Genomic DNA, 26,856 nt, shown 5'->3' on the forward strand with positions numbered 1-26,856 from the left:
TATAGGATACTCTCATTATCAAGTCTAGTCTAGCCAAAATATTTTACATACTGGTCGAGATGTTATTATCAAAAGTAGTTCCTACTATTAATAACTAAATAAATACATTACATAATCAATACGAATACCATTTCAGATACTCGCATTATCAAGTCTAGCCAAAATATTATTCATATTGGTCGAGATGTTTCTATCAAAAGTAATTCCTATTCTATCTGCCATTTTAGCTGAATAAACAATAAAGGTTCTACTAGATAAATGAAGATAAAAGAGTTTCCTTGCATGGTTCCTTCTTCGACAAAACATCATCTATTGTATTAAACTCTTAAAAGTGGCCAAATGGTCCATCAACAACCTGCAATCAAAATTAATGTTGTTAAAATTTTCAAAGCCACTTTCTAGTAGTTGTATAGTCTCAATAATGTCCAATTCGATCAAGGTAGGAATTAGGAATTAGTTTATGTTGTTGGGGACTAGTTTTAAGACCTTGCAGTAACGCTAACACCTCTGCTTGAATAAGGTTTATACGCTTCTTGCCTGAGTAAAATATCAGAATCCAATCTTCTTTTAGTTTAGTTGTGACTTGTGAGTCTCATGACAAGCAAAAAGGAGGATGAAGTCAAGTCAATCCTAACATAAAACCACCATGGAAAAATATGAATGGTAAATTTTACTTTGTTGTTAACCAGATGTCTCAAATTCAAGCTTTATGAATAAAAATCTTATAAGTAAGAAGTGCTAATCCATTTATAGTGATCTTTCTATAAAGCGACCGAATTCGAATTAGTCGAACTAGCAGGCTCTAGATACAGAATGGTTCAATAAAAAAAAATGGTATGAAATCAAATCAATCCTAATAATAAAAACAAAGTTGAGCTTCATAGAAAGCATTATAGTGAGTTTTTTCATATTCAAACTTGAAATCGGAATCTCTAGATAAAAATGAAGTATCCTATTCATTCCACTAATAGATGAGAATAGATTAAAGAAATAATATCAATCTATGCTAAAAAGAAAAGAGCAGCAAAGTAATACTAATATTAGAAAAACCTAAAAATCAAGAAGTGTAGATATATCCAAAAGAAAGGAGCCAATAGAGAGATTTGAGTAGCATAATGGATCCAAAACAAAAGAATAAAAAATCCAAAATGATAACAGAAAATGATACCACTGCAAACATCACCTGACTTCATTTTCTCTAGTGTATACACAATTTTCAGTGCCTACCAACCCAAAACTTTTTACAAAAAAAAAAAAAAAAAAAAGAACCCCCTCATAAAAAACCTGTCCCAATCCCAGAATTCCACAATAAATAAATCATATGCATTTATTAACTGTTATGCCTAAAAAAGTTCACAGTTATAATACTTTTTCAAGCACTCAAAAAGGCTAACTTTAAGATATAGAGAAGCCAAAAGGGATTAGGACTTTTAAGATTGAGTGAAAGAGAATCAAAGATTATACACATAGAGTAAATACATCAAACTATTTGTATTGAACAAAACTTCAAAGTCCTCATCATCATATATGTCAAGAAACAAATTAAAGCTTAGTGAAAGCATGCTTTGTCTGCCATTAAAGCTTCAATGAAGAACTCATTACCATCATTGCCATTTTGAAGAAGAAATCTCTATACCCTCAAGAATTGGCTTTTATGTTATATTTTTCTTCAATAATACTATAGACTAAAATAAAGGGCTTTCTTGATTCAGTGTATTTGAGTTTTTCCAGTCCTTTTTACGGCTTGTCCTTAAATAAAGGTTGAATCTTTTTCACCTTTTTAACAACCCCTTTACAAAATCTTGTATGTATATGGGAAGATCCCCACCATTATTGGATAAAGGTTGGAGATACTTGGTTTTAGATATAGTATAATCTTTGATTCTATCTTTTCTAGTTCATGAATTTCATGGTCTTTGCTCTGTCATCATCTAAAGGAATTACTTGAGAGTATTCTTGGTTGTCTTTACTCTTTTTGACAAGGTGATGGACTCAATAGCCTAAAGGTATGCTAAAGCTTATATCTTTATTGAGTTTCTTGTTTATTCTTGATTCATTATTTAGTTGAGTTTCTGGACATTTCTGAATTGGTATGCATAGAACTATTTCTGGTTTGTCTAGTTCATCAGCTTTATCTAGTTATAATTGACCCTGAGGGTTCTTTGATAAATTCTAAGCTATTTTTTTTTATAAGTATTGACACATAGTTGGATTAACAGGTCAAGCTGAGACTTTGAATTATTGAAACTTCTTATGATGTCTGGAATTTTGGAATCAAGAAGTGGTTTGGTTCTGTTGTGGATAAGTGCTTTGGTGGCTGCTGTATTGTTGGTTTCTCCTATAGAAGGATTGAATCAGGAAGGAATATATCTTCTTGAATTGAAGAAGAATATTTGGGATCAGTTTAACCATTTGTGGAATTGGAATCCAAAGGATGAAACTCCATGTGGTTGGGTAGGTGTGAATTGCACTTCTGATTATAATCCAGTTGTGCAATCTCTTTACCTTAGCTCTATGAATCTTTCAGGCACTTTGAGTCCTAGCATTGGTGGTCTTGAAAATTTAGTTAATCTTGACTTGTCTTTCAATCGATTCACCGGGAATATTCCCAAAGAGATTGGAAATTGTTCAAAATTATTGTATCTCCATCTCCATGATAATTCTTTTTATGGGATTCCTAACGAACTGTATAACCTGTCTAATTTGGATGATGTGAACTTGTGCAACAACATGATTTCTGGTCCTATTGCTGAGGAGTTTGGGAAACTATCGTCTCTAGTTTCTTTCGTTGCATACACCAATAATCTTACCGGTCCAGTGCCTCGATCTATTGGAAGTTTGAAAAACTTGTCAATATTTCGAGTTGGGCAGAATACACTTTCTGGAAGTTTACCCACAGAGATAGGTGATTGTTGGAGCTTGGAATCTCTTGGTTTAGCACAGAATAGCCTGGGAGGAAACATACCGAAAGAACTTGGCAAGCTTGGTAAGTTGAAAGAACTTGTACTTTGGGACAATCAGTTTTCTGGCTATATTCCAAAGGAACTTGGAAATTGTACAGAACTTGAATTGCTTGCTTTATATCAGAACAGCCTGGTTGGAGAAATTCCGGTTGAAATAGGGAAACTCAAAGTTTTGACAAAGTTATACCTATACCGGAATGGATTAAATGGTACAATTCCAAGGGAGATTGGAAATCTTTCTATGGCAACAGAAATTGATTTCTCAGAAAACTTTCTAACAGGTGAAATTCCAGTTGAGTTTGGCCAAATAAAGTGGCTGAACTTGTTGTATCTTTTCCAAAACCAGCTCAAAGGTGTTATACCAGATGAACTTACTACTTTAAAGTACTTAAGGAGGCTTGATCTGTCAATTAATTACCTAACAGGCCCTATTCCATTTGGATTTCAGTATCAAACTGAATTGGTTCAATTACAGCTTTTTGAGAATTCTTTAACTGGTACTATACCACAAGGTCTTGGCGTTTATAGTGGACTTTGGGTGCTTGATTTAAATAACAACCACCTCACAGGAAGAATTCCTCCATTCGTTTGTCGGAATTCCAATTTGATTTTGTTGAATCTTGCGTCGAATAAATTACACGGATATATTCCATCTGGTGTTCTTAATTGTAATTCATTGGTTCAACTTCGTCTGAACGGTAACAAGCTAACAGGTAAATTTCCGTCCGAGTTGTGCAAATTGGTAAACCTGTCTGCTGTTGAACTGGCGCAGAACAAGTTCACTGGTCCAATACCTCCTGAAATTGGATATTGCCAGAAGTTGCAAAGGCTTGATTTCTCAGGCAATAGTTTCAACCAGTTGCCAAGGGAGATAGGAAATCTTACCAGGCTTGTAACGTTCAACGTCTCAGCAAATTTGTTCACTGGACCGATACCTCCAGGAGTTCTAAACTGCAAGGCACTACAACGACTTGATCTCAGCAAAAACAGATTTACTGATGTTATACCTGATGACATTGGTAGCTTGTCGCAGCTAGAACGCCTTTTGCTTTCAGAGAATAAGTTATCCGGAAAGATACCAGCAACTTTGGGGAGCCTCTCTCATTTGACTGAGCTGCAGATGGGCGGGAATTTATTGTCAGGCGAAATACCATCAGAGTTGGGAAATCTTACTGGCTTACAAATCGCAATGGATCTTAGCAACAACAATCTCTCTGGTAATATACCACCTAACCTTGGTAATCTTATCCTATTAGAGTACCTCTATGTCAACAATAATCATCTAAGTGGTGAAATACCTAGCACATTTGGAAACCTGACAAGTCTCTTGGGCATTGACTTCTCATACAATGACCTAACTGGACCACTTCCAGATATACCACTCTTTCGGAACATGAACATCAGCAGCTTCATCGGAAACAAAGGTCTTTGTGGCGGGCCCCTAGGTGGATGTAATGCACCTCCAGCTTACGATCCCAATAATCCTCCTGGAGTCAAGAATGCAGATTCTCCTCGAGGAAAGATTGTTACTGTTGTTGCCGGTGTAATTGGTGGAGTTTCTCTTGTTTTGATTGCGGTTATTTTGTTTTACATGAAGCGGCATCCAGTTGAGAGGGTTGCAACCGAGGATAAAGACGTGTCATCTTCAGATCCGGATATTTATTTCCGTCCTAAAGAGGGGTTCAGTTTCCAGGACTTGGTTGAGGCTACAAACAATTTTCATGATAGTTATGTTCTTGGAAGAGGAGCGGTTGGAACGGTTTACAAGGCGGTCATGCAAAGCGGACAAACAATTGCAGTCAAGAAGCTTGCTTCTAACAGAGAGGGTAATAATATTGACAATAGCTTCCGTGCAGAGATCTTAACTCTAGGAAAGATAAGGCATCGTAACATCGTAAAGCTATATGGATTTTGCTATCATCAGGGTTCTAATTTACTTCTCTATGAGTATATGGCCAGAGGTAGCTTGGGCGAATTGCTTCATGGTGAATCTTGTAAATTGGATTGGCCGACTCGATTTGTGGTGGCTGTTGGGGCTGCTCAAGGACTTACTTACTTACATCATGATTGCAAGCCACGGATCATCCACCGTGATATAAAGTCCAATAATATTCTGCTTGATGAGAAGTTTGAAGCTCATGTTGGTGATTTCGGTTTGGCGAAAGTTGTTGATATGCCTCAATCTAAGTCTATGTCTGCAGTTGCTGGCTCATATGGCTACATAGCCCCTGGTATGTACTTCTATTTTCTCCATCACAAATATGTCGTGAAATGTACTGCCACTTGATCCTTATAAGCTCTATATATTTCCTATTTGCATCAGTTTAAATGTCATGCAAATATCAATGGGCTTACAAGTAGTGTTACATGAAAATATCCTTCCGTAAACTATGAGACTAGTTGATATATATGCTCAGAGGGAATAGACTAGTAATTTGTTCCTTGTATAATATCCATGATGGTATTGTTGTTTCCATATAATATTTTGTTCTAGGCCAAGAGATGTCATACAATTTCTGATAAAATTTAGTATCTTTATTTAAGGTAAACTATGGAACTCCTTTTAATACACTGGGCCCTTCTTAATCCCACATGTTTATCTGTACCTTCACTCTGAAAGTGTTTCCTGTTTTTGTTGATATGAATAGGATTTTCTTGTTGAGATTAGATAGTTAGAATTGTATACAACGTCTATTTCTTCGATTATCTCAAGACATGAATAATGAACTGCTATTAACTTTTATCTGTGTATACTTCTTCTTTTATATGTGTTCTATGCCAAGAGATGCCGTACAAACCGCTCTATGTATCTACGGCGAACTTTGGATCATTCTTGTTCCCACATATTTATGTTCAGTTTAGATATTCGACAGTGTGTTGTTCGCTTTGAAAGTCTATTCTTCTTTTTGTGATATGAAATGGATATCTTCTTTTTTGCAGAATATGCTTACACCATGAAAGTTACGGAAAAATGTGATATCTACAGTTACGGGGTAGTCCTTTTGGAGTTGCTAACCGGAAGAGCACCCGTTCAGCCCCTAGAACAAGGAGGTGATCTCGTCACATGGGTGAAGCATTATGTTAGGGACCATTCATTGACATCGGGAATACTTGATAGCCGATTGGATTTGGAAGATGAAGCTACCGTTAGTCATATGCTTACAGTTCTAAAAGTTGCTTTAATGTGCACTAGTATGTCCCCGCATGATCGTCCTTCAATGCGCGAGGTTGTACTGATGCTGATCGAATCTGATGAGCAAGAAGGGAACTTCCTCTCATCGCCAGTTTATGAACTCCCTCTGAAAGATAATTCCTTCTAGATGCATGTAAGAAGCATATCTCAATTAACTTTAAAATTTTTAGTGCTAATTCTCCTTGTATTTTTTCTTATGGTTAATTATAGATATTCCCATGTATATTTCTTATAGTGAAACTTTCATAACTCACTTTCTAGGACTAGTTTGGAGGTGATTGATGCTATTTCAATAGTTCTCCATCTGAAGGTTATGGAAAATAATACTATGTTTTACACTGTTCTCTTAGGACCAACTATATTTTGAGGGCTACCTAGATCCATCTACCATAATTACATTCTAGTTTCTGGATGATGTTGTTTTGAAGAAAATATAACAACCAACACCCACCCCCCACGCACCCCCCTCTTTTTTTCCTGATAAGTACTGACATATATTTGGGATTGAGGCGTAATAGTTGTTGTTGTAAAGTACTAAGCACACCTATGCTTTTTGAGTTTTGGACTCCCATCTTTTTAGGTGTTTTTTCCAAATTCTCCTCAGTGTTTTATAGAACTTAATATCTTTTGTTTCTATTTCTAAACTTTTTTGGTTTAACCATTTGGTATCCGAACCCTACTTACCTTGACTAATCGGGACTCGCGCTGGGTGGACCCACTAAGGGAGTAAAGCGGCTCCTATCAATAAGTTCTCTATTTCCAGGGCTTGAACCCGAGATCTCTGGTTGAAGTTCAGTTATGCGTGAGTTATTTCTAGTTAATTTGCTTCAGCTGGTGGAGTCGCCAAAATTACTGATCTGCTTCAAATCAGTACTGATCTTTGGAGTGGCTTTTTGGTGGTCTTGAACCTCCTAGGCTTCTAGCACTTGTGGCACCTTATTAGTGGTGTGCAAGGATAAGTTAAAAGTTGATTTTTCAATGAATTTGCTTTGGCTGTTGTCCAAGAGTTCAGTGTAGTGGTATAGGAGCATGCATGTAGCTAATTCAAGCGCCCAAGGATGTGTAAAAAAGACGCTCAATGAAGTGGATGAAAATCATAGGAGATTAGGTTGAAATTTGAGTAGAGACAAAAAACCGTTAGATGATCTCTTTCTATCAACATCAGCCTTGGTGGACCCGGTACTTGTGTTAGTGGGAGCTAGTCTTAATACCACCGTTGTGAAAAAAAAGGTTAGTAGCCTTAACTATTGCCTTCCTAGATGTGTTGCACTCCCAATTAGCCCCCAAGTCTTGAGGTTTCCTGCATGTACATGATAATTACAGTTTTCTTTGACTTGCTTGCAACCTATGTTGTTCGGATCATCGAAAAATGTCTCCGTACCCATGTCGGATCCTCCAAAAATTGCATAGGTTTTGGAGGATCCGATACACACCGACGATTTTTATCAAGAGTTTGAGCAACATAGCTTATATCTTTTGTATTAGTCACCGTTTTCTTGTAAAGGCATTATGAAGAGTTTGAGCAACATAGCTAATTTCTTTTGTATTAGTCACCATTTTCTTGTAAAGGCAGTTAGATCTCTTTGACCTTACAGTTTCAACATAGGTCTATAGAGAAATTGAAATTCTAATCTTGAAGAAATTTGCATGTGAAGAAATGCAAAAGAGTTGTGATTGTAATAAGATCTGAAGTTCAGCTGAAACTGGGAGGTTAATGTCATAGACTAATTTAAACATCAACCTTTGTCCTGCAAGTAAAAGTACCTCTCCAAGCTTTTGAAAACCTAAATAGAAGACTACCTACGTATGTAAAGAAACATAAATTCCATGCCAACATAAATAGACAATAGTATAAACAGGTTTTTAGAGATTAATGTTACTCTGTACAGGAAATAATGATTATACAGTGCAGAACAAAGTTGGTTATTCAAGTAATACTGTTTTACTTATAAAACTATTACTTCCTCCTTCTGCAAAAGAATGGCGGGATTCAGAGTACGAGAGTCAAATAACCAAACTTCCAACTTGATTACTCATACAGATCCCATAATCGAAATCAAATTTACATAGTTAGAAACTTGTACAAAATCTTGATTCATACATGCCCATTGCCTTTAAAAGATCCCAACTTATTAGTTCAAGAGTCCTTTTTTTCCTTTTCATTTGCTACTAGGCAACGAGGGACATGAAAATTTATTCAACAAAAGTCAAAAAAAGACTCATAGTTGAAATAACTAGATCTATTTTTGCTATTTGAAGACTGCTTCAATAATAATGATAATAATAATGCAGAAGTATAACAGGCAACCTTTAATTAGCAATTAATAATCAACAATCTCCTTAATTAAGTGCTTCTCTGAAGCATTTCTTGATACCTCTTGAAAGATTCAAGCTTTTGCAATTTCATCTTCTTGTAAAACTTCTTAATGAACAAGTCCGCAACGTTATCGATCTCGTCTTCTAGCACAAATTTCTCCCCTTCTTCCTCCTTGCAATTCCTCACCATGTCTATAGCTGATGCATTCGGATCGCCTAAGTACTCGTCCTCTTCATCAAACAACGAGTGTGTCAAATCCGGATACTTATCATCATAATCATAATTTTCCCCATTGCTTAATAGTAGTATCTCTTCATTGGCCTCGTTATGCTGATAGTGTAAAAAATCTTCACTGGTTTCAGGGGCGTTGTTGTAGAGTACAATGGCCTTATTGTTTTCGTCTTTGCGATCTTGAGCATCTTCTTCTTTATGGCCTAATAGTGAATGGATCTTGTGAGAAATAGCCTTAGATCCTAGGCCAGCTAGAGAGAGTTTCTTGGATTTGAGCAATGATAGGACCATTAGCCTAGCTTTTATGGCCTCCGTTTTGCTTTTGATGGCTGTTGATTTTGATTTGGCCATTGTGGATAGTACTGACATGACATGCTTGAGGAATTTAATTGCTTTATTGTTCTTCATGTGTACTCTTGTCTTTCAATTTGGAATCAAACACCAGTTGTGATCTGAAATTTATCCATATGAAACAGGTTTAGTCAAAGATATAAAGAAGTATATGAAAAACATTACGTACTCATAACTCTATTTTGTGAAGTAAGAGGATCTTATATATGATTATTTTGCTATATTCTGTGGAGTAAGTGGCCATTTCTTCAAGAACTTTAAAAACTTTCTACTATGATACAACCTTTACAAAAGCTCTTTTTGCAACTAGGGAGGGACCAAGTTGGGTACTTGTTTGGGAGAAAATGACATTAATTCTTGGAGCTTACCTAAAAGAAAACAGGAATTAGTGACAGACAACTTCCGCCGCTAAACAACAAAAATCCGTCGCTAATCCTATGTAAGGATGGATTACCAAAAAATCATGTTAGCTACTGACTATTTAGCGACGAACTTTGTAGCTAATTCCTGTTTTTACAAACATGCGATGATGAAGTAGACAACACAGAGTTCCTGTTTTTACGAACATGCGATGATGAAGTAGCACTGCAAAACATCAAAAAAGCATGGAATAAGAAGAGCTTTTGACAAATGTTACCTTAAGAAATAGTTCAGCAACAACCCAAGAGCAAACTTCCTTTGAATATCAATTTATACTTGCCAAAATTAGAAGTGACCTCACACTTAGATTTGGTTTAAACAGTCAAATCTTCTTGCTTTTTCTTCACCACTTGCCTCACACTTTACTTAGTTAGCAACTTTCCCTTTCTTCTTATGTCACATCCAAAAGTATTTCTAGGACACTGTATATGCTCGCCTCAACTTCAATATATAACTAGCTAACTTTGATATTTCTAGGAAACTACGTAACCTTCAACTTTCTGACCACTTTACACTTTAGTTTTTTATAGTGTTTAAAACTAATCCTTTACAACTCTTTTCTTTATACTTCGTAGCTTCTTCTAATTTTTTCTGGATAACATTAGTTTTTAAGTCACATTGCATGTACTTTGATTATTTCATCGGCTAATTGCTGCCTTCAATTCAATGACAGAGTCAGGATTTTCATAAATTGGGAATTTACTATCTACTATTTATTCATAAACATAATTTTGACTTTATATATACACTTGTAATTTTTTGGCTACCTTTTCGCCCCGGCGTTCTACAAACACATAATATATACATAGTTAGTTTGATATTTCATGGAAAGTACGTAATCTTCAACTTCCGTACGTAATCTTCAACTTCCTCACCACCATACACTCTTTATAGGGTTAAAACTATACTTTACAACTCTTTTTCTCTTCAATTCCTAGCTTCTTCTACTTGTTTTTAGATAATACTAGTTTCCGAGTCAGGTTATGCGTATTTCGATTATTTTATTGGCGACTCGCTACCTTTCACAAGCATAATTAGTTTCATCCACTTTTTTACTTTCTCACCACATGCTATGCATCTAGCTAATTCACCCACAAAGCAACTTTTCCATTATTTGTTTTTTGCTTAAACAAAAGCAGTATCTTTTCTCCTTTCACTACACATCATCAAGTAAAAAAAAAAAACACATTTTATGGCATAGTCATATCAATAACTTTTCCATGAAGCAACTCAAATTAAATCTCATAAGTTTTCTTATTGGTTGACACATATGCCCATACCTATAAAAGTATAGCACCGACTCTCACTGCCAAAAATAAAAGGAGAAAGATTCTTGCTTTATCTAAAGCGGGATAAAGTGCAAATTAAAGGCTTAATTTCAAAGGCCACTTGGTATCAAACATATAATTAGAAGCTAATAAACACGAATTATATGACAATTTTGTATATAAAAAAGGAAATGCATTAGCAAAAACTTCCACTTTGGTACACATGCTAAAAAGATACATAATTAATTTCAAAGGCTACTTGGTATCAAGAACATAAGTAGACTCTAATGAACACAAATTATATGATTATATACATTTTGTATATGAAAAAAAAAGAAATATTATAGTGCATTAGATAAAATTTCCAGTTTCGTACACATGCTAAAAAGATATATAATGCTCAATTGTGAAGTCCCCTATTTGGCTATTCGTTTCCTCCCCACCCCCTCGACCCCCCTCTTCCTTTTCTTTGCTTAGTGATGAACCTATATATCAGAATTAAAGCTTAGTTATCACTTTTTTTTAATGGAGGACATTAACTCTTTTTTATTTCTTTTTAAGCCAAAAGATTCGATTCTATCAACATCTTAAATAGACATATCTTCGAAATTGAGAGTTCACGTGGGTAGGCATGCATTGTTCTTGTCTATTCTTGTTGCTCACACCCGATTTCTACACTAAACCATATTAATTCACCATAATTAAGTTTTAAATCAAAGGTAAGAATGCGTATTAATTAATGACAATAGCCTTCGGTGTGATTCATTTTAGGATTTTGATTTGCCTCTTCTCTTGGAAAAGAGTTAATTGCAATTGGATGGTCGACATACAAATAATGGGAATTACTAAGTGACATAACTTTTGTATTTTTTAGGTCCATGTTTGTAATTATAAGATCTCTTCAAATTTAACTTGAAAGATAACATTAATGGGATGACCCCTTTTTTTTTTTTTCATTTTGAAAGTGACACTAAAAGGTGACAAGTCGGGCAGCTTGCGTTGCCTGCAAAGCTCAAAAAGTTTCAAAACGCACATCCCCTTTATGTCGTACGTAACATGAAAAATTGGAGCAATTGTATGGTGACCATAAAAATATTGCAGATGCCATGAAATCCATTATTTTCGAGTCGGTTATGTGGAAGCAGTTCCCTGTCTATCATTGTATGGAGTGCATTGTTTATTTTCTGCTAACAGTTACAGTTTACCTTACAAGAATTTCAGTACGTATACACTCAAACTTAATGTCTACATACAACAAAATTTAGGACTAATTCTAGAGAAAATTCTGTTGGCAATGGGATGTTGATGGTCCCATCTTCTCTAGTGAAGGTGAATCGAGTACTCAAGAAATCACATATCTTGATTTATCAAATGAACTTATAGGAATCAACTGCCTGCGTCAGCCTGACCAATGTCAATTTTGTAACAAGTCTCGGTTGTTACTTCTCTTTCCTTTAAAGTTATTTCTTGGTTTCCTTTAATTGATGTTTATGAATGTTCAAATTGTTAAGGCAAAATACATAGATTGCATCTTGAACTGTGAGAGTTTTGTATTACTATTCTAATCAATTCTTTGTTGGTAATACAAAGCCAAAGTTTCTTTGTGGGTTCTTTTTCCTTAATTAACTTTTCTCCTATATGAAGTGCAAATGTCTCACATAGGTGGAGGAAAGTCTTTATTTTCTTTTTAGCGGCATAATCAGTAACAACAGTGATTTGATAAGTTGTTTTCTTGTTTTACTTGTTCTTTTGATCTATATTGTTCTCAATTTTACTAACAATTTGAACGCGATTTTATACAATACTGATCAGATAGCTGCTTCTTCGAACAAAAGTCTTCCGGATCTGTCAAAGCTTGAACCTAATTTGGATGGAAACAATTTTAAACACTGGTCTCAAAGTTAATTATGAAAAAATGGAAACAATTTTAAACACTGGTCTCAAAGTTAATTATGTTTTGTTTGACGAACCACCTGTTGATGTTCCAAACGTTGTTACTGATGTTTCAAACACTGCTGGTAGTTCTACTACTGTTGTTACTGATGATGCTGTTAAAAAAGAAATTTAAAAAGGATAACAAAACTGTTAGAGGACATCTTCTCCACCATATGACTAACCCTCTTTGATTTATTTGTTACTAACAAATTGTTACAGCAAAATACATAGATTGCACCTTGAACTATACCCGAAATGTCTAGGTTACGCCCCAACTAATCGGGCGACCTATTACCCCCGACCATCTTAAAAGTGAATTTAATGTCTCCCTAAGAGCTGATGTGGCACAAAATATAAAAATAATTAAAAAGAGGCGCGTTTTGATTAACATTTATTATTTTTTCCTTTTTTTATTGGAAAATTCAAATTTTTATAACAAATCTTTTTCTATTCCACTGTCTAATGGTTTTAGAAATGATTTCGTATGCATCCGCTTTTATGAATTTTATATAACCGGTCTTAACTCTAAAATAAAAGTAACCAGGAATTTTCGCTCGATTATATAAAATTACTATTGGTCCCAACAACAACAACACACCCAGCGTAATCGCACAAGCTAAGTGAGGTTTGGGAAGGTAGAGTGTACGCAGACCTTATCTATCTTGGGAGGTAGATAGACTATTTTGGGAGACCCTCGGCTCAAAGAAAAGCAAACAAAAGCAATTCGGACAAACAAATAACAAGAGTAAAGAAACAACAGATAATAATGAAAATCAATCTAAGAAAAAGGAGTAACAGCACAACTGCCATAAAATCATACGATAATTGAAGGACAAGAAACTACAAGAGTAATACTACGACTACAAGTATGGAAAGATAAGCTTGACAACGCTCAACTACCTACTAGCCTTCTACCCTAATCCGTGCCATTCATAACCTCCTATCTATGATCATGTCATCGGTGAACTGGAACTGTGCTATGTTCTGTCTAATCACCTCTCCCCAATAATTTTTCGGCCTACCTCTATCTCTCTTGAAATCGTTCATAGCCAATTTCTCACACCTCCGCATTGAGGCATCCGTGCATCTCCTCCTCACTTACTCGAAATAGTTAAGAAATTTGAGTTTGAGCTGTAATTGATTGATTAAGTTCTTATGCATAATTTTCAACTCTGACGACTAAATATTATGAAAAAAACGTTTACCTGATCGAAGATGTGAAAATAGTCCAACCCAAAAAACAAACCCAAAAAAAAAAAAAAAAAAAGATGCGAAAACAGAAGAAAAAGAAGTCAGTGATGTAAGAGCTATCAAAAAAGCTACTTGCCAATGGTAATTATCATTAGTCTTGAGCACACTTCAAGTTTCTTTTCTAATTCATGGAGCAAGATCAAAATGACTAGAAAAATTTCAAAGTACTAACAAAAAGCTTACCTTATACGACTTCTATTCCAATTTATATGATACATTTTGATAGAGACTAACTTTAAAAAGGAAAGAAGAACCAAAAACCCCGTCTTGTGTTATATTATTATTAGGGTCTCCACAACTCATTCCCATGATTATCTTCTCAAAAGGTACTTCTAAAGTATTCCCAACATACGGACAAACCAAAACCAATAGTTCTTGAAATATTATTACTTTGTCCACCACCTTCTTCAATTGAGTTTGATGGATAACCTGTGATGAATCCTTTGAGAATTATAGGAGAAATCGTGTTATTGGTAATTCTTGCTTCCATTGCTTTCTGTAATAACGCGATTGCTAAGGTAAAAGCTGATACAGTAGCTAATAAATCTGGTCTTTTGATCCAGCTTTATGTAATTGGGTCGGATATGGGGTTTCTTAAGTGGTGGATTGAGTCTTTTGTCCAGAATGTGCCACGTGTCGGTTCGGTCAAATGAGGGGCATATTTAGGGATATTCCATATTTAGAACTTTGCCCAACGACAGGGGTATAAACATCCAAAAATGATAACGGGGATAGGATTAAACAATAAATGAAAAAAGAAGGGTATATCCGACCCTTTTCCGTTTATGTTAAGCACTTCACAAACAAATGAATTCAAGTTAAAATTGCCATATTTTTGTATGAGTTTTACAATGGGTATATGATGTGACTTATGCTACAATAAACTATCCTTAAGCAAGAAAATCTCAAATATATGCTAAGTAAAAAAGGTTGTACAGCCCAAGATATTTTCAAAGGGGAAAATAACTTGGTTCTGGAGCACGAGGGTGCATGGGAAGGAGGAAGAGGAACACATAACAATTTTTCGTAGAAACGATAATGTCTCTTATTCATGCATCTAAAAAAGCAAAAAAGGCACACTTGACGATTGGGGTGCAACTTTTAGATGTTAAATCATTAATTTAGTTTAAGGGTATATATATATATATTGCTATATATGCATCAATTAATTCTGAAAAATGAATTTTGTTTCCTAATATGTCAAGACCTGTTAAAAAGACTATGACACATTTTATATTTGTGCAAGACAAATTGAGGTTGAACTGCGAATGAGTGTCAAATTGTAGGCTCGTAGCATGTAAAATAGGATAAATTCACAAATAGCCACTTTTCATACCCAGCTATTGAAAAATAATTACTGTTATCGAGTTTCAAATGCTACGTGTGAAACTCCTGGTTATGACTATTTTTGGAAGACATGTCCAAAAATTGACTGGTGAATGTTGTTTCTACTGAAAAATATTGATCTTGCGCTGGAGCTTGAATGACATAGATGACTTTTTTTTTTTTTTTTTTTTTATAGCTTTGTACTAGTCTAACTCTACTAATTTGTATCTCATTAGGGCTATATATTAGTAAAACAATTTTTTTTTACCATGTCGATAATAAATCTAATTGGTCATTTTCTGCAAATATGCCTCTTAGTAGGCCTTGCCTTGCTGGATTGGATCAATGACCAGGCTCAGTCCAGATCATTTATGGGCCTGGAATATTAGTCCAAATCTGTCCTAGGCCCGTAGGCCGTACAACAAATCATATAAGAGCTAGACCATATAATTATAATACTCTTTTGGTGCATTTCTAGTTTTATATTTTCTTGTTGTAAAACTTATTCAATTGACATTAGGAAACTTTTTCAGAAATTTGATGATTCCTTTTATTGATTCATTAGGAAATATAATAAGAAAAATTCTCCTAATTATAAGCTTTAGAAAAGAAACAAAAAACAAATTTTGAAGATCCTAATTATATTAGCTGCTCCCTATGTCTCTAATTACGTAATACACTTTCCTTTTTAGTCCATTCTAAAAAAACAATAAATACATTTCTATATTTAGGAATAATTTAACTTAAAACTTCCATTTTTACCTTAATGAAATAATTTACCGCCACTAAAAACTAACCATATCTTGTTTTAGACTACAAATTTCAATTATTTTTTTTTAATAAAATTTCGTACCTAGTAAAATTATATCACATAAATTGGGACGGAGGGAACAAATCTTTTCAGATAAAAGTAACCAAAATAATATAATTTACACAAAAACTAAAAAAAAAAGAAAAAAAAAAGAAGGTAATATCATAATAACAGAATCCTAACGGGCACATAGAATTAGGCGTTAGATTTTAGAGCGGGAGACTCGTTAACTAACGACGGAATTTGGCGGTAAAAAACCTAACAGACAAGACACGTGTCCATTTACCATTGGCTGATCCCCGGCCCTTTGTCGGCTATGTATGTACATAACCATATGACATCCTCATGTGTAATTTTCCCGCCCGAAAGTTAGGGTTTATAGCTACAATACAACAAACAAAACAAAAAAAGAAAAGCAAAAAAGTAAAATTAGTGATAGTGATAGAAAGAACAAATTAGAGAGAGAAACAAGAGGGAAAAAAATTAGGGTTTGTGGAATTTGGATCTAATTTGTTCAGATCTGATAAATTTGTTGACTTTTTAAAGCAAATTTCAAGATTTGTGGGTTTGTTTTAGCAATTCTATGGAAGAGCTTAATAATAAATCTTGTAATTCTGGTGACGTGGATACTCTTGAAGTTAGATTCACAGATTTCTGCAAGGTATTTTTTTTTTCTCTTTAATATTTTGTAGTTTAGTTTTCTTGATTTCAGTTTCTTTAATTTTAATATGTTTCAGCTAAAAATCCCTTTGTTAATTCACTTACAACATTTGTTTTTTGGTAAAAATTGTTCTTTGTATGTTTACTTTGTATTAATTTGGAAAAACCTTGCTTTGGTTATTTATTCTTTCAACTTTTTTTTTTCTTTCTTGTATTTTGTATTCTCTACTTAAAGATACAAAATTTGTTCTTGCTTCAGTTAAAAAGAACACAAATTGTTCTTTTTTCTATTTGGTTGTTTATTGTTACAAAATTGTTCATTTTTTAAATTTTGTGTTGTGATCAAATTTCAAGAAAACCCCATACACGCAATTAATTTTTTTCTTTTACAAATATGTTCCTTTTATCTGTATTTTTTTACTAATTAGGAAAAAACACTGCTTTGGTTATTTTATTCTTTCAATTTTTTTTTTCTTTTTCTTGTATTCTGCATTCTTTAATTGAAGCTCATATTATTACCATGTATGTGAATTTTGTTCTTTTCCATTTTCTTTTTGTGGTATGGGTGTTTTTAATTTTTTTCTTCTTTAAGTGGGGTGTTATTATTTTTAACATGTTGTTTGATTTACAGAATGGATTATCCATAGGTGAGAGCTTTATGACAGAAGCAATGAAGCTGTTTAAGGACAGTAAACATCTTTTACTGTCAAATAATGCTGCTATTGGAGCTATTACGGTAATGCCCTTCGATGCACTTTTTGTTATCCATATCTGTTTGATCGCCTTAGTAGGCGTTTAGGCATAGAAACCAAATATTTTTCACTTTATTTGGAATTTTTGAAGTTGGAGTTGAAGATGGAGTTGTGTTTAGTTATAGTTTTTGCAAGGAATATTTGGTTGTTTGAATGTGCTGCAAGTGAAAAAAGTGAAAACAGGGTTTTAAGGGGTCGTTTGGTTGGGAAACAAGTTTCTTGGGATTAGTTATCCCACCCTCCCACAAGGATAAAATAACATTACAATCCCGGGATTATTTATCCCTTATCCCTCGTACCAAACGAGCCCTTGAGTGTTTTATAAATACAAGCTGTATTTGGCATTTTGATGGCCAAACGCTGATTTTCAAATAAAGTAATTTTTTTTCCTTCAAAAAAAGTGAATAGTTCTCATGATCAAATGGGTCCTTGATTTTATATGAATACGCGGTTTGTTGCTTCAATATGAAATATTAAGTTAGTTGGTCTTAATATGGACTAGAATTGATTTAGTTGAGTTCTTAATCAGCAGGAGGAAGTTGAACGGTATTGGTTTGCATTTGTTCTCTTCTCGGTGAAGAGATTAAGTGCGAATGAAGCAGGAAATTCGAGTAATGGGAATGAAGGAAATGGATTTGATCTATGCCAAATTCTGCGAGGGGCGAAACTCAAGTGGGTTTATCTAATTTTCGCATGTTCTTTGTGTTTCTTGTAAAAGTCTTGATTTAGCTAGTTCTTATGAATTTTGTTTCGTTTGTTATAGTGTCCTAGACTTCTTCAAAGAACTTCCACAGTTTATTGTTAAAGTCGGTCCAATATTAAGCAACCTATATGGTTCAGATTGGGAGAAGAGACTTCAGGTAATAATGTCGTTGGCTCAATTGAAATCAATCATGTGTTAGTAGTATTTTATGTTTTAAATTTATTCATGGGTTTTAATTAATGTGCACTCTTGTACTAGGCAAAGGAATTGCAGACCAACTTTGTGCATTTGAGCCTTTTAAGCAAGTGAGTATTCTTTTCAAGCACTAGTTTCCTCTACTTATGATGCTTTGTGATATTTTATCATATTATATGCATTTCTGCTGCTCAACATTATAATCTTAATCAAAGTTCAATATAAGAAACATTTTGATTTATCCTACTTCAGTAGTAAGGTAGTACTTGAACATCATATTTGCCATAGTACGTCAAGTATCCTGTCTGGTTTCGTGTTGCTTAGAAAATGTATTTGTTGAGGGGAATGATGGTATTTTCCCATCTCTGCGTCTTCTCTATTGTAATGAACATGCCCCGATGACTAAAATATGAATGAGCAGATATCTGAAACCAAGCTGACCTCCAATTCATTAAACCATGTTGAGCATTGTTGAACTCTGTGATTTGTAATTTTTAGCATTTTAAATTTCGTAAGCTACACCAGTGGCCTAATGCATTAGGTTGTCAACTCTGCTATCAACGAATGCTGCACTACTTAATTCTTCAGCCTTTATTTATTGTTTTTTTCCTTCAGGCTAGAAAAAAAAAAGAGTCAGATCTGTGATCCTTTTTGGAATAATGATATGTGTCAGCAAACAAGTTAATCGCCTTAATCTTCCTGGCTGTAGATCACAACACCAGTTTAGGAGACTAACTGTCTTGATTGAGAAACTTAGTAATGTGTTTATGGTTTCAAGTCAGCGGATGCTTTATTAATATTTATGATCATGAATGACTTGAATCTTGTGTTTTATTATAGTGGAATTTGCCAAATTGTACTTTATCAGTATCAAAAATTTTTTTTGCCAAATTGTTGGCTATGCTCTTATGTCTTTGTTTTATGCCTTTTAAAGTTGTTTTGGTAGGATGAGTCTAGACAAAATGTATTTCTGTTTGATTGTATTGTGCCCCACTTAATGAATTTTTTGTTGTTTCTTTATGTCTGACATGATCCTGGTATTCATTCCTTTACTACTCAGGGTGTAGCTTTTTGTGGTACATTTGATGACATATTTATTGCTTTTAGGTACTACAAGCGTGCGTACCAGGAACTGTTTTTGTGCAGCGGTAGCAATGAAGACAAGAACCCTGCTACTGTGAATGCTACCATCCTCTTGCCACAATATTATCGTTTTGGCTGGTTGCTTTTTCTTTCACTTCGTGAAAATGTATTCAGCCGCTTCAAGGACCTCGTGACATGCACAAATGGTTTAGTTTCTGTGCTGGTCAGTTTCTATACCATCTAGTTGATTGCTCGGGTTCTGTGTGGTTTATCTTGTTATATATGCATGGTGTATTGGACATGCTGACAATAGACTCTGTATAACTTGTGTGCAATGATGTAAAGGTGTAGGTGATTTTAGATTAGGTACTTAGCATGACTGGTGTTGTTTAGTACAGGCACCAATGGTGCTTAAGGTGGACATCAATGGGAACATCATTTTTTTGAAATTCTTTTTGATAAATTATGAGGCCATAGGTTCGTTTTTTATCTGCACCTTTTCTTCACCAAAATGCATACTTCAGCTATACTTTGCATTTAAACAAGCTGAGCTTGGCACATTATACTCTTTTTTTGTCTTTGAGATAACTGGCGTGATATTTATTTATTCAAGAACTGAACACGATGCATCTAATCATCTTTCCCATTGCAATGCTATGGATTGGATGATACCATGTTGCTCTTACGAAATAGGTGACATGTCTGACTACTGCTTCATAAATCATGGTGCAGGCAATTTTAATAATCCATGTACCTGTCCGCTTCAGAAATTTCAGCATCAATGACTCCCCGCGATTTGGTAATTATCTTTTTATATTTTGCTTTAAAAGAGTAGAGGTTTCGGTCCACTACCTCTTCAACTTTTCTGGAGATCTGTGATAGTGTTGACCTTATACTAAAGCTGATTTCATTACAGTAAAGAAAGGAGACAAAGTGGACTTGCTTGTTTCATTAAGCAGCATTTATCAGACCTCAATAGATGACTTAAGGGAGACCATGGACAAAGTTAATAATCTAATAATAGGAAAGTTGAAGAAGAAACCCTGTTTGGCTTCAGAATGCAGGGTAGAGAACCTAGACAACATCGACACAGGTTTGTCTCGATATCAGCAATCTCTTGCTTTAGTAATTGCTTTTTCTGAAAGTTAGGATGTTTGTTGCAGATGGTTTGACCTATTTTGAAGATTTAATGGAAGAATCATCTTTATCTTCCAGTATAAGTATACTGGAGAAGGATTACAATGATGCAATTCAGAACAAGGGTGAATTGGATGAGAGGATTTTTATCAACGAGGAGGATAGCTTGCTGGGGTCAGGAAGCTTGTCCGGCGGTGCAGTAAATATGAATGGAGTCAAGGTTTGTTCTCAGTATATCTCCTGATTTTATTAAGCCAACATGCAGTAAATTGAACATTCTGTTACACCATTTGTGTTCATCTTTTGTTGTGCAGAAGAAATTTGATGCAATGGCTTCCCCAACAAAGACGATTACAAGTCCACTCTCTCCTTACCGTTCTCCAAATTGTGGTAACTCAAAGATGGCAGCTACACCTGTAAGCACAGCGATGACAACTGCCAGATGGTTGCGTACTGTCATAGCTCCACTACAGCCAAAACCTTCAGCAGAGCTGGAGAGGTTCTTGTCTGCCTGTGACAGAAATGTGTCAGCTGACGTGATCCGGAGGGCTCATATTATTCTGGAGGCTATATTTCCAAGTAGTGGTCCTGGGGAGCATTATGCAGCTGGGAGCCTTCAAAGCACATGCTTAATGGACAACATATGGGCAGAGCAACGTAGATCTGAGGCTTTGAAGTTGTATTATAGGGTTCTGCAGACTATGTGCGTTGCAGAGTCCCAGATTTTGCATGCGACCAATTTAACTTCGTTGCTAACCAATGAGAGATTTCATAGATGTATGCTCGCCTGCTCAGCTGAACTAGTTCTAGCCACTCACAAGACAGTCACTATGTTGTTTCCAGCTGTTTTGGAGAGAACAGGAATCACATCTTTCGATCTCAGTAAGGTGATAGAGAGCTTCATCAGGCATGAAGAAAGTCTTCCTCGAGAACTGAGACGCCATTTGAATTCACTTGAAGAACGACTCTTGGAGAGCATGGTTTGGGAAAAGGGCTCTTCAATGTACAACTCTTTGACTGTTGCAAAACCATCACTTTCTGCAGAAATTAATCGCCAGGGCCTGTTGGCTGAACCAATGCCATCCTTGGATGCAATTGCAATGCACATTAACCCATCTTCAGCAAGTTTACCACCAGTGCCATCTCTACAGAAGCATGACTTGGCCCCTAATGGTATCCTGTTTGCCCCTAGTCTCAAATCTTCGTAAATTCCATGACAGTTTAATCCCGACTTATGTGCCTTTTTAAATTGTTAGAAGGAAAACTTACCTAACTTTATCTTAAATTATTAATCTTACTAGGTCATATTGGTGATATCCGGTCACCAAAGAGATTGTGTACTGAATATCGCAGTGTGTTGGTTGAGCGGAATTCCTTCACCTCACCTGTGAAGGATCGTTTTCTGGCCCTCACAAATATAAAGTCAAAGTTTCCCCCTCCTCCTTTGCAGTCCGCATTCGCAAGGTACTTTCGATTTATAGTTGGATTCTTAAACTTTTATTTGCTCTATAATCCATGGCTTTGTATTTTGCTATAAAATGTTAATCTTTTGAACTTTTACAGTCCAACCAGACCAAACCCTGGTGGTGGAGGGGAAACATGTGCTGAGACATCAATCAATGTATTCTTTGGCAAGGTATAAAACTGTCAAAGCATTCTATCAGTTTGTATGCTGATTGTGCGGTGTCAATCGCTTTTTGAAGTAGTTGTATTGGCACATTTAACCTTTGTTTGAATGCTCACATGCCTGTTAGCCATTTAGAACCAAAAGCGCTCTTCACGGTCTGCAATTTCAACTTCTTTTTGGAAAAAACTTGCATCTCTGTAACAGCTAACTTTTTATATGAATAACTCTTGTCATTCGAGAGGTTGATTTTAATCTTCTTCTGGTAGCTCCTTATAATATTTCATGTAAAAATGTCAAGCTGTAAATGTCCGATGCAAATAATGGGATCCAGCAGTCTGAATGTGGATTTCTGGATTCTGATTATTCTGTTATATGCTATAGAGACTTTTTTTCTCGATTAGGATTTCCTTTGGTGTAGCCTGCTATGATTAGTTGACCTCTCTTTTTCTTGCGTCACGTTCCACCCAGATTGTGAAGTTGGCTGCTGTCAGAATCAATGGCCTGATTGAACGGTTACAACTTTCTCAGCAAATAAGGGAGACTGTATATTGCCTTTTTCAGAAGATTCTCAGTCAGAGGACAAGTCTTTTCTTTAACCGACATATTGACCAGATCATCCTTTGCTCTTTCTATGGAGTTGCCAAGGTAAATTTTTGGGAAAAAGGGGGGTATTGGAGCTGATAGTCTGTATTTATCTGTTTTCACCGTGATTCTTAATTATATGCAGATTTCACAACTTAACTTGACCTTCAAAGAAATTATATACAACTACCGAAAGCAACCTCAGTGTAAACCACAAGTTTTTCGAAGTGTTTTCGTTGACTGGTCATCAGCACGCCACAATGGGGTAATGTGATCAGTCTTTAGATTGTTGACATGAGTCTCCTACAGTTTCTAGAATAACTGACCAATTTTTTTTTTTTGGATTTAAAACAGAGAACAGGTTCAGATCACGTCGATATCATCACATTCTACAACGAAATGTTTATTCCCTCTGTTAAGCCATTATTAGTCGAGCTTGCACCTGCTGGAAATGAGCAAAAGAATAACCATGTTGAAAAAACCAAGAACGAGGGTGCGTTTTCTTCATTATGCATTTTGCTTTGCTTGTGGTTTGGTTTCTATATCTGATTCCTTTCTCATGTACAATTGTTAAACCTGTGGCCTTTTCTTTGTTCTTCATTTTCATTCAGGACAAGGTCCGGCATCCCCCAGACCTTCTGTATTTCCCAGTCTCCCTGACATGTCTCCAAAGAAAGTATCTGCTGTACATAATGTTTATGTCTCTCCGTTGCGATCATCTAAGGTAGTGATTTTATTCTCAATCTTTCTGCAACGTGATTTGAACTTCGGTATACCACAAGTGTTTTGGAGTTGAGAAATATATGAAATATACCTGTATAATTTAAAAGGGTGAATTTAAACCATAATTCAGATACTGATTTATGCCTGACTAATTATTGCTGGCTTCTTCATATCTGAGAATATCTATGATAGAAGTTACCTGGCATGTTTTAATTAGTAATGAGGGTAAGTAAGGACTCCTGCTTCTGTATGAATCTTGAAGTTGAAAAGCAAAATAATTGGTGGAAAGAAAGATGATGCTTATTCAGGAGGGAGAGGAGATTTTTCTTCCAAGCCGGTAATGCAATTTTCTGTTCGCCTGCTAAATTCTGTGGTTATTGCTTGTCCCTGTGGTGGTAGAAAGCTACGTGTCCGACGCTAGTTGTAGTGTTCACTAGCCTGAAGGAATATTAGGAGCAACAGTTTTCAATCCCGCAGTTGGGACTATTAGAGTTTCCCGTTACAATCTGAGTTTGATTGATTTTATAATATAGTGGTAGGAGTTTGTCTATTATATCGCACATTTATCTCTTGTTTCTGATTTCAGATGGATGCCTTAATTTCCCATAGCTCTAAAAGCTATTATGCTTGTGTGGGAGAAAGCACTCATGCTTATCAGAGCCCTTCAAAAGATTTGACAGTAATTAATAACCGCTTGAATGGGTATGTGGTTCTTTACCTATCAGCAAATTCCTTTATCCAAGTACATTTCATGTCAAATACTAAACCTTCTTTCATCTGCAGCAATAGGAAGCTCAGAGGCGCTCTCAATTTTGATGATGTTGAATCTGCAGGCTTGGTTAGTGACTCTATAGTTGCCAACAGCCTTTATCTTCAAAACGGAAATTGCATATCATCACCGCGTTCAGCTGTGAAGACTGAGCAGCCTGACACCTAATGCTGCACAAACTTGCATGTAAATAACTTTCGGTTTAGGACATTTCTTTTCCTAGTTTTAAGGTATCCTAAGGTAGAGATGTATAGGGGTGTTGAATGAGCGGTTAGTTAATGTAAAATGCCCGCCACCAACCCGATGCTTCTTCTTTTTTTTTTTTTTCCTGTTGATCACTGATTCTGGGAATATATATAGATGGCCGCCTTCTTAATAAGAGTAGTAGCTTTGCATCACCTTACTGGTGTTTTTTTTTTTCCTCTGAATTCTGAACAACGATGCTCGTTCATTTGCTTCTTTTTTTTTTTTTTTTCTTTTCCTGCTAATTGCCTGAAGGAAAAAAAAGAAATCCAAGAACTATGTAAACTGATGTTGCTGAATCTGCATTGTTCCTGCTAATGCAACTAGCCTTGTTACTAATGATAACTGGAAAAAAAGAAGTTGTTTTCTCTTTTTTTCCCTCTCTTTCCTTTGTGGTATATAATTAATTCTCTTTCTACATCGATTACATTTTTTTTAAGCCGAGGGTCTTATCGGAAACAGCTTCTCTATCCCATAAAGGTAGAGGTAAAGAAGTTGCACTTGATAGCTATTTGCCTATTTTGACTCAAATGTGCAAATACGACCCTCAACTCCTCAAAAGTTACAGAATTACAAGGCTAACTAAAGATAAAATAACATCAAAATGCACGTGTTAGAACCAGTAAAGTAGGCTCATTTTGTGAAATTTAACTAGACAGTTCGACCTTACGAAGTCTGTGTTTGGATATTTAGAGATGAACCTAATTAAGTCCATCTCTATATCCCTCAACTTATCATGAAGTTCCAATTACAGGCTTAAATAATTTTGTGGGAGGTCTATTAATCCCTTCTTTAAATTGTATCTCAATTTGTCATCGCGAGATATCACAAGGCATAAAGAGCGAAAAAAAGAAGGTGGTCAAACTAAGGTAAAATTTTATTATCTGATTTGTATAATTTTTATAGGAAAAGGTCCGACTTTATACATTACATTCGCACTTTAGCTTAAACTTACGCTCCATTAACTTTATTATACGGCATAAATATGTATGCCCCTATCAGTAACAACTAGGGCTGTTCAAAACCGAACCGTTACCGATAACCCAACAGTAGAATTGGTTTATTGGTATTGGGTTATCAGATTAGCGGTTGGAGAACAAATTAAATTTTTATAGTTATGGCTTATCGGTACGGGGACGGATTACTCAATTTTCTTATCGAGTAAACCGTTAACCCATTAAGAATTTATCATATTTATATTTTTACCCCTAAACATATTAAATATGTATTGTAAACCTAAAGCACTAAAGTCTTAAGCTAAATCTCCAGCCCCATTCACTAACTTTAAGAGTCACTAGAACTTATAAATGTTCTACGTTTGCTCTTTATTGTCAGATTACATAACATTTCCTGCAATTTCTTCTCAGCTCAAGCAAAATTTTGAAAGAGCATCAGCTGCCTTTTACTGTCCGTGGTTGCTCAAAACAAGGAAGTTTCATAAGTACTACGAAACTTTGTCCTTCATTCACTTGAAAATGTGTTTGTTGTAGATCTCCACTTCCTCGACTTCTTTCTCAACAATGTATCATGCACGAGAAATGCTCAATACATAATTTACCCGAGCATTTGCGTTATCACTGCATTTAACACAACGAAAAATCCTTTTTTCTGCAAGGTGGGTATTTTTCATTGATGAAGTAGATATTGTGGAGGTATTGTAAAGTGATAGTTGTTACATAATTTAACCGATACACCGCCCGACAAGCGTCCGATAATTGCTACCCGATACCAAACCAACCGATATCTTATTTTCTAGCGGATTAGTACATTTAAAGGCCAATAACCGATAACTCGAACCTTTAAGCGTTATTATCCGCCCGATAAGCACCTCTACTAACAACCCTTCAAGACGGACTACTGGGGCTGACATAATTATAATGTGCATACCACAAAATTTAAGTATATAGTTGAAACTTCGGGACACCTGTTAATGAAAGTAATTATATATTATCCTGAATATTAAAAATCAGGTTCTTTAATAATTTTGGGAAAAAAAAAAATTAGTTCTTAGAATCCAAATCAAGATTTTGTCGCCTGACTAAACTCTCTTTTTTTTTTTTTTTTTTTTTTTTGGTATAAAACACCAAACACCCCCCACGCCCTCCTTTTCTCCTTTTCATTTTCAATACTTACCTTCTTCCAAGTACTTTCTCCTTCATCAACTTCTTCTTCTTCTTTCTTATTGTTGTTACTGAGCACTCCACTTGACCTTTCACTAGAAAAAAATGTATCTTTTCCAAAAAGTTCGAAGTATACATTATTAACAAACTTCCTTCTAATTCGCCACAACAACAAATTCATTGTGCGTCGAAGGAT

At 35.3% G+C, this 26,856-nt stretch overlaps 3 protein-coding genes across 5 annotated transcripts; 2 read left to right on the top strand and 1 right to left on the bottom strand.

The window, feature by feature from the left end:
- The first annotated feature begins 1,285 nt into the window (after positions 1-1,285).
- LOC132044794 (probable leucine-rich repeat receptor-like protein kinase At2g33170) lies at positions 1,286-6,422 on the top strand. Its single transcript, XM_059435356.1, has 3 exons — positions 1,286-2,006; positions 2,220-5,194; positions 5,904-6,422. The coding sequence occupies exons 2-3, from the start codon at positions 2,254-2,256 to the stop codon at positions 6,281-6,283; spliced, it is 3,321 nt and encodes a 1,106-aa protein (XP_059291339.1). The 5' UTR covers positions 1,286-2,006; positions 2,220-2,253; the 3' UTR covers positions 6,284-6,422.
- A 1,743-nt stretch (positions 6,423-8,165) lies between these two features.
- LOC132044881 (uncharacterized) lies at positions 8,166-9,969 on the bottom strand. Of its 2 annotated transcripts, none has more exons than XM_059435440.1 (2): positions 9,693-9,969; positions 8,166-9,156 (listed from the first exon to the last, which is right to left on the bottom strand). In XM_059435440.1, exon 2 carries the CDS (start codon positions 9,110-9,112, stop codon positions 8,501-8,503), a length of 612 nt encoding a protein of 203 aa, XP_059291423.1. In that variant the 5' UTR covers positions 9,113-9,156; positions 9,693-9,969; the 3' UTR covers positions 8,166-8,500. The 2 variants fall into 2 exon arrangements, with proteins under 2 accessions (XP_059291423.1, XP_059291479.1); XM_059435496.1 differs by lacking the exon at positions 9,693-9,969 and adding an exon at positions 9,424-9,598.
- A 6,419-nt stretch (positions 9,970-16,388) lies between these two features.
- On the top strand, positions 16,389-24,695 carry LOC132045016 (retinoblastoma-related protein 1). Of its 2 annotated transcripts, none has more exons than XM_059435639.1 (18): positions 16,389-16,727; positions 17,358-17,462; positions 18,011-18,150; positions 18,242-18,338; positions 18,440-18,486; positions 19,484-19,682; positions 20,192-20,258; positions 20,376-20,552; positions 20,623-20,816; positions 20,911-21,769; positions 21,898-22,060; positions 22,160-22,232; positions 22,692-22,868; positions 22,951-23,070; positions 23,160-23,298; positions 23,417-23,529; positions 24,115-24,230; positions 24,312-24,695. In XM_059435639.1, exons 1-18 carry the CDS (start codon positions 16,650-16,652, stop codon positions 24,463-24,465), a joined length of 3,018 nt encoding a protein of 1,005 aa, XP_059291622.1. In that variant the 5' UTR covers positions 16,389-16,649; the 3' UTR covers positions 24,466-24,695. The 2 variants fall into 2 exon arrangements, with proteins under 2 accessions (XP_059291622.1, XP_059291553.1); XM_059435570.1 differs by having other exon boundaries at positions 16,390-16,727; positions 18,008-18,150.
- The last annotated feature ends 2,161 nt before the right edge of the window (positions 24,696-26,856 follow it).

Source organism: Lycium ferocissimum, chromosome 1 (assembly GCF_029784015.1).
Source record: "Lycium ferocissimum isolate CSIRO_LF1 chromosome 1, AGI_CSIRO_Lferr_CH_V1, whole genome shotgun sequence".
Taxonomy (NCBI): domain Eukaryota; kingdom Viridiplantae; phylum Streptophyta; class Magnoliopsida; order Solanales; family Solanaceae; genus Lycium; species Lycium ferocissimum.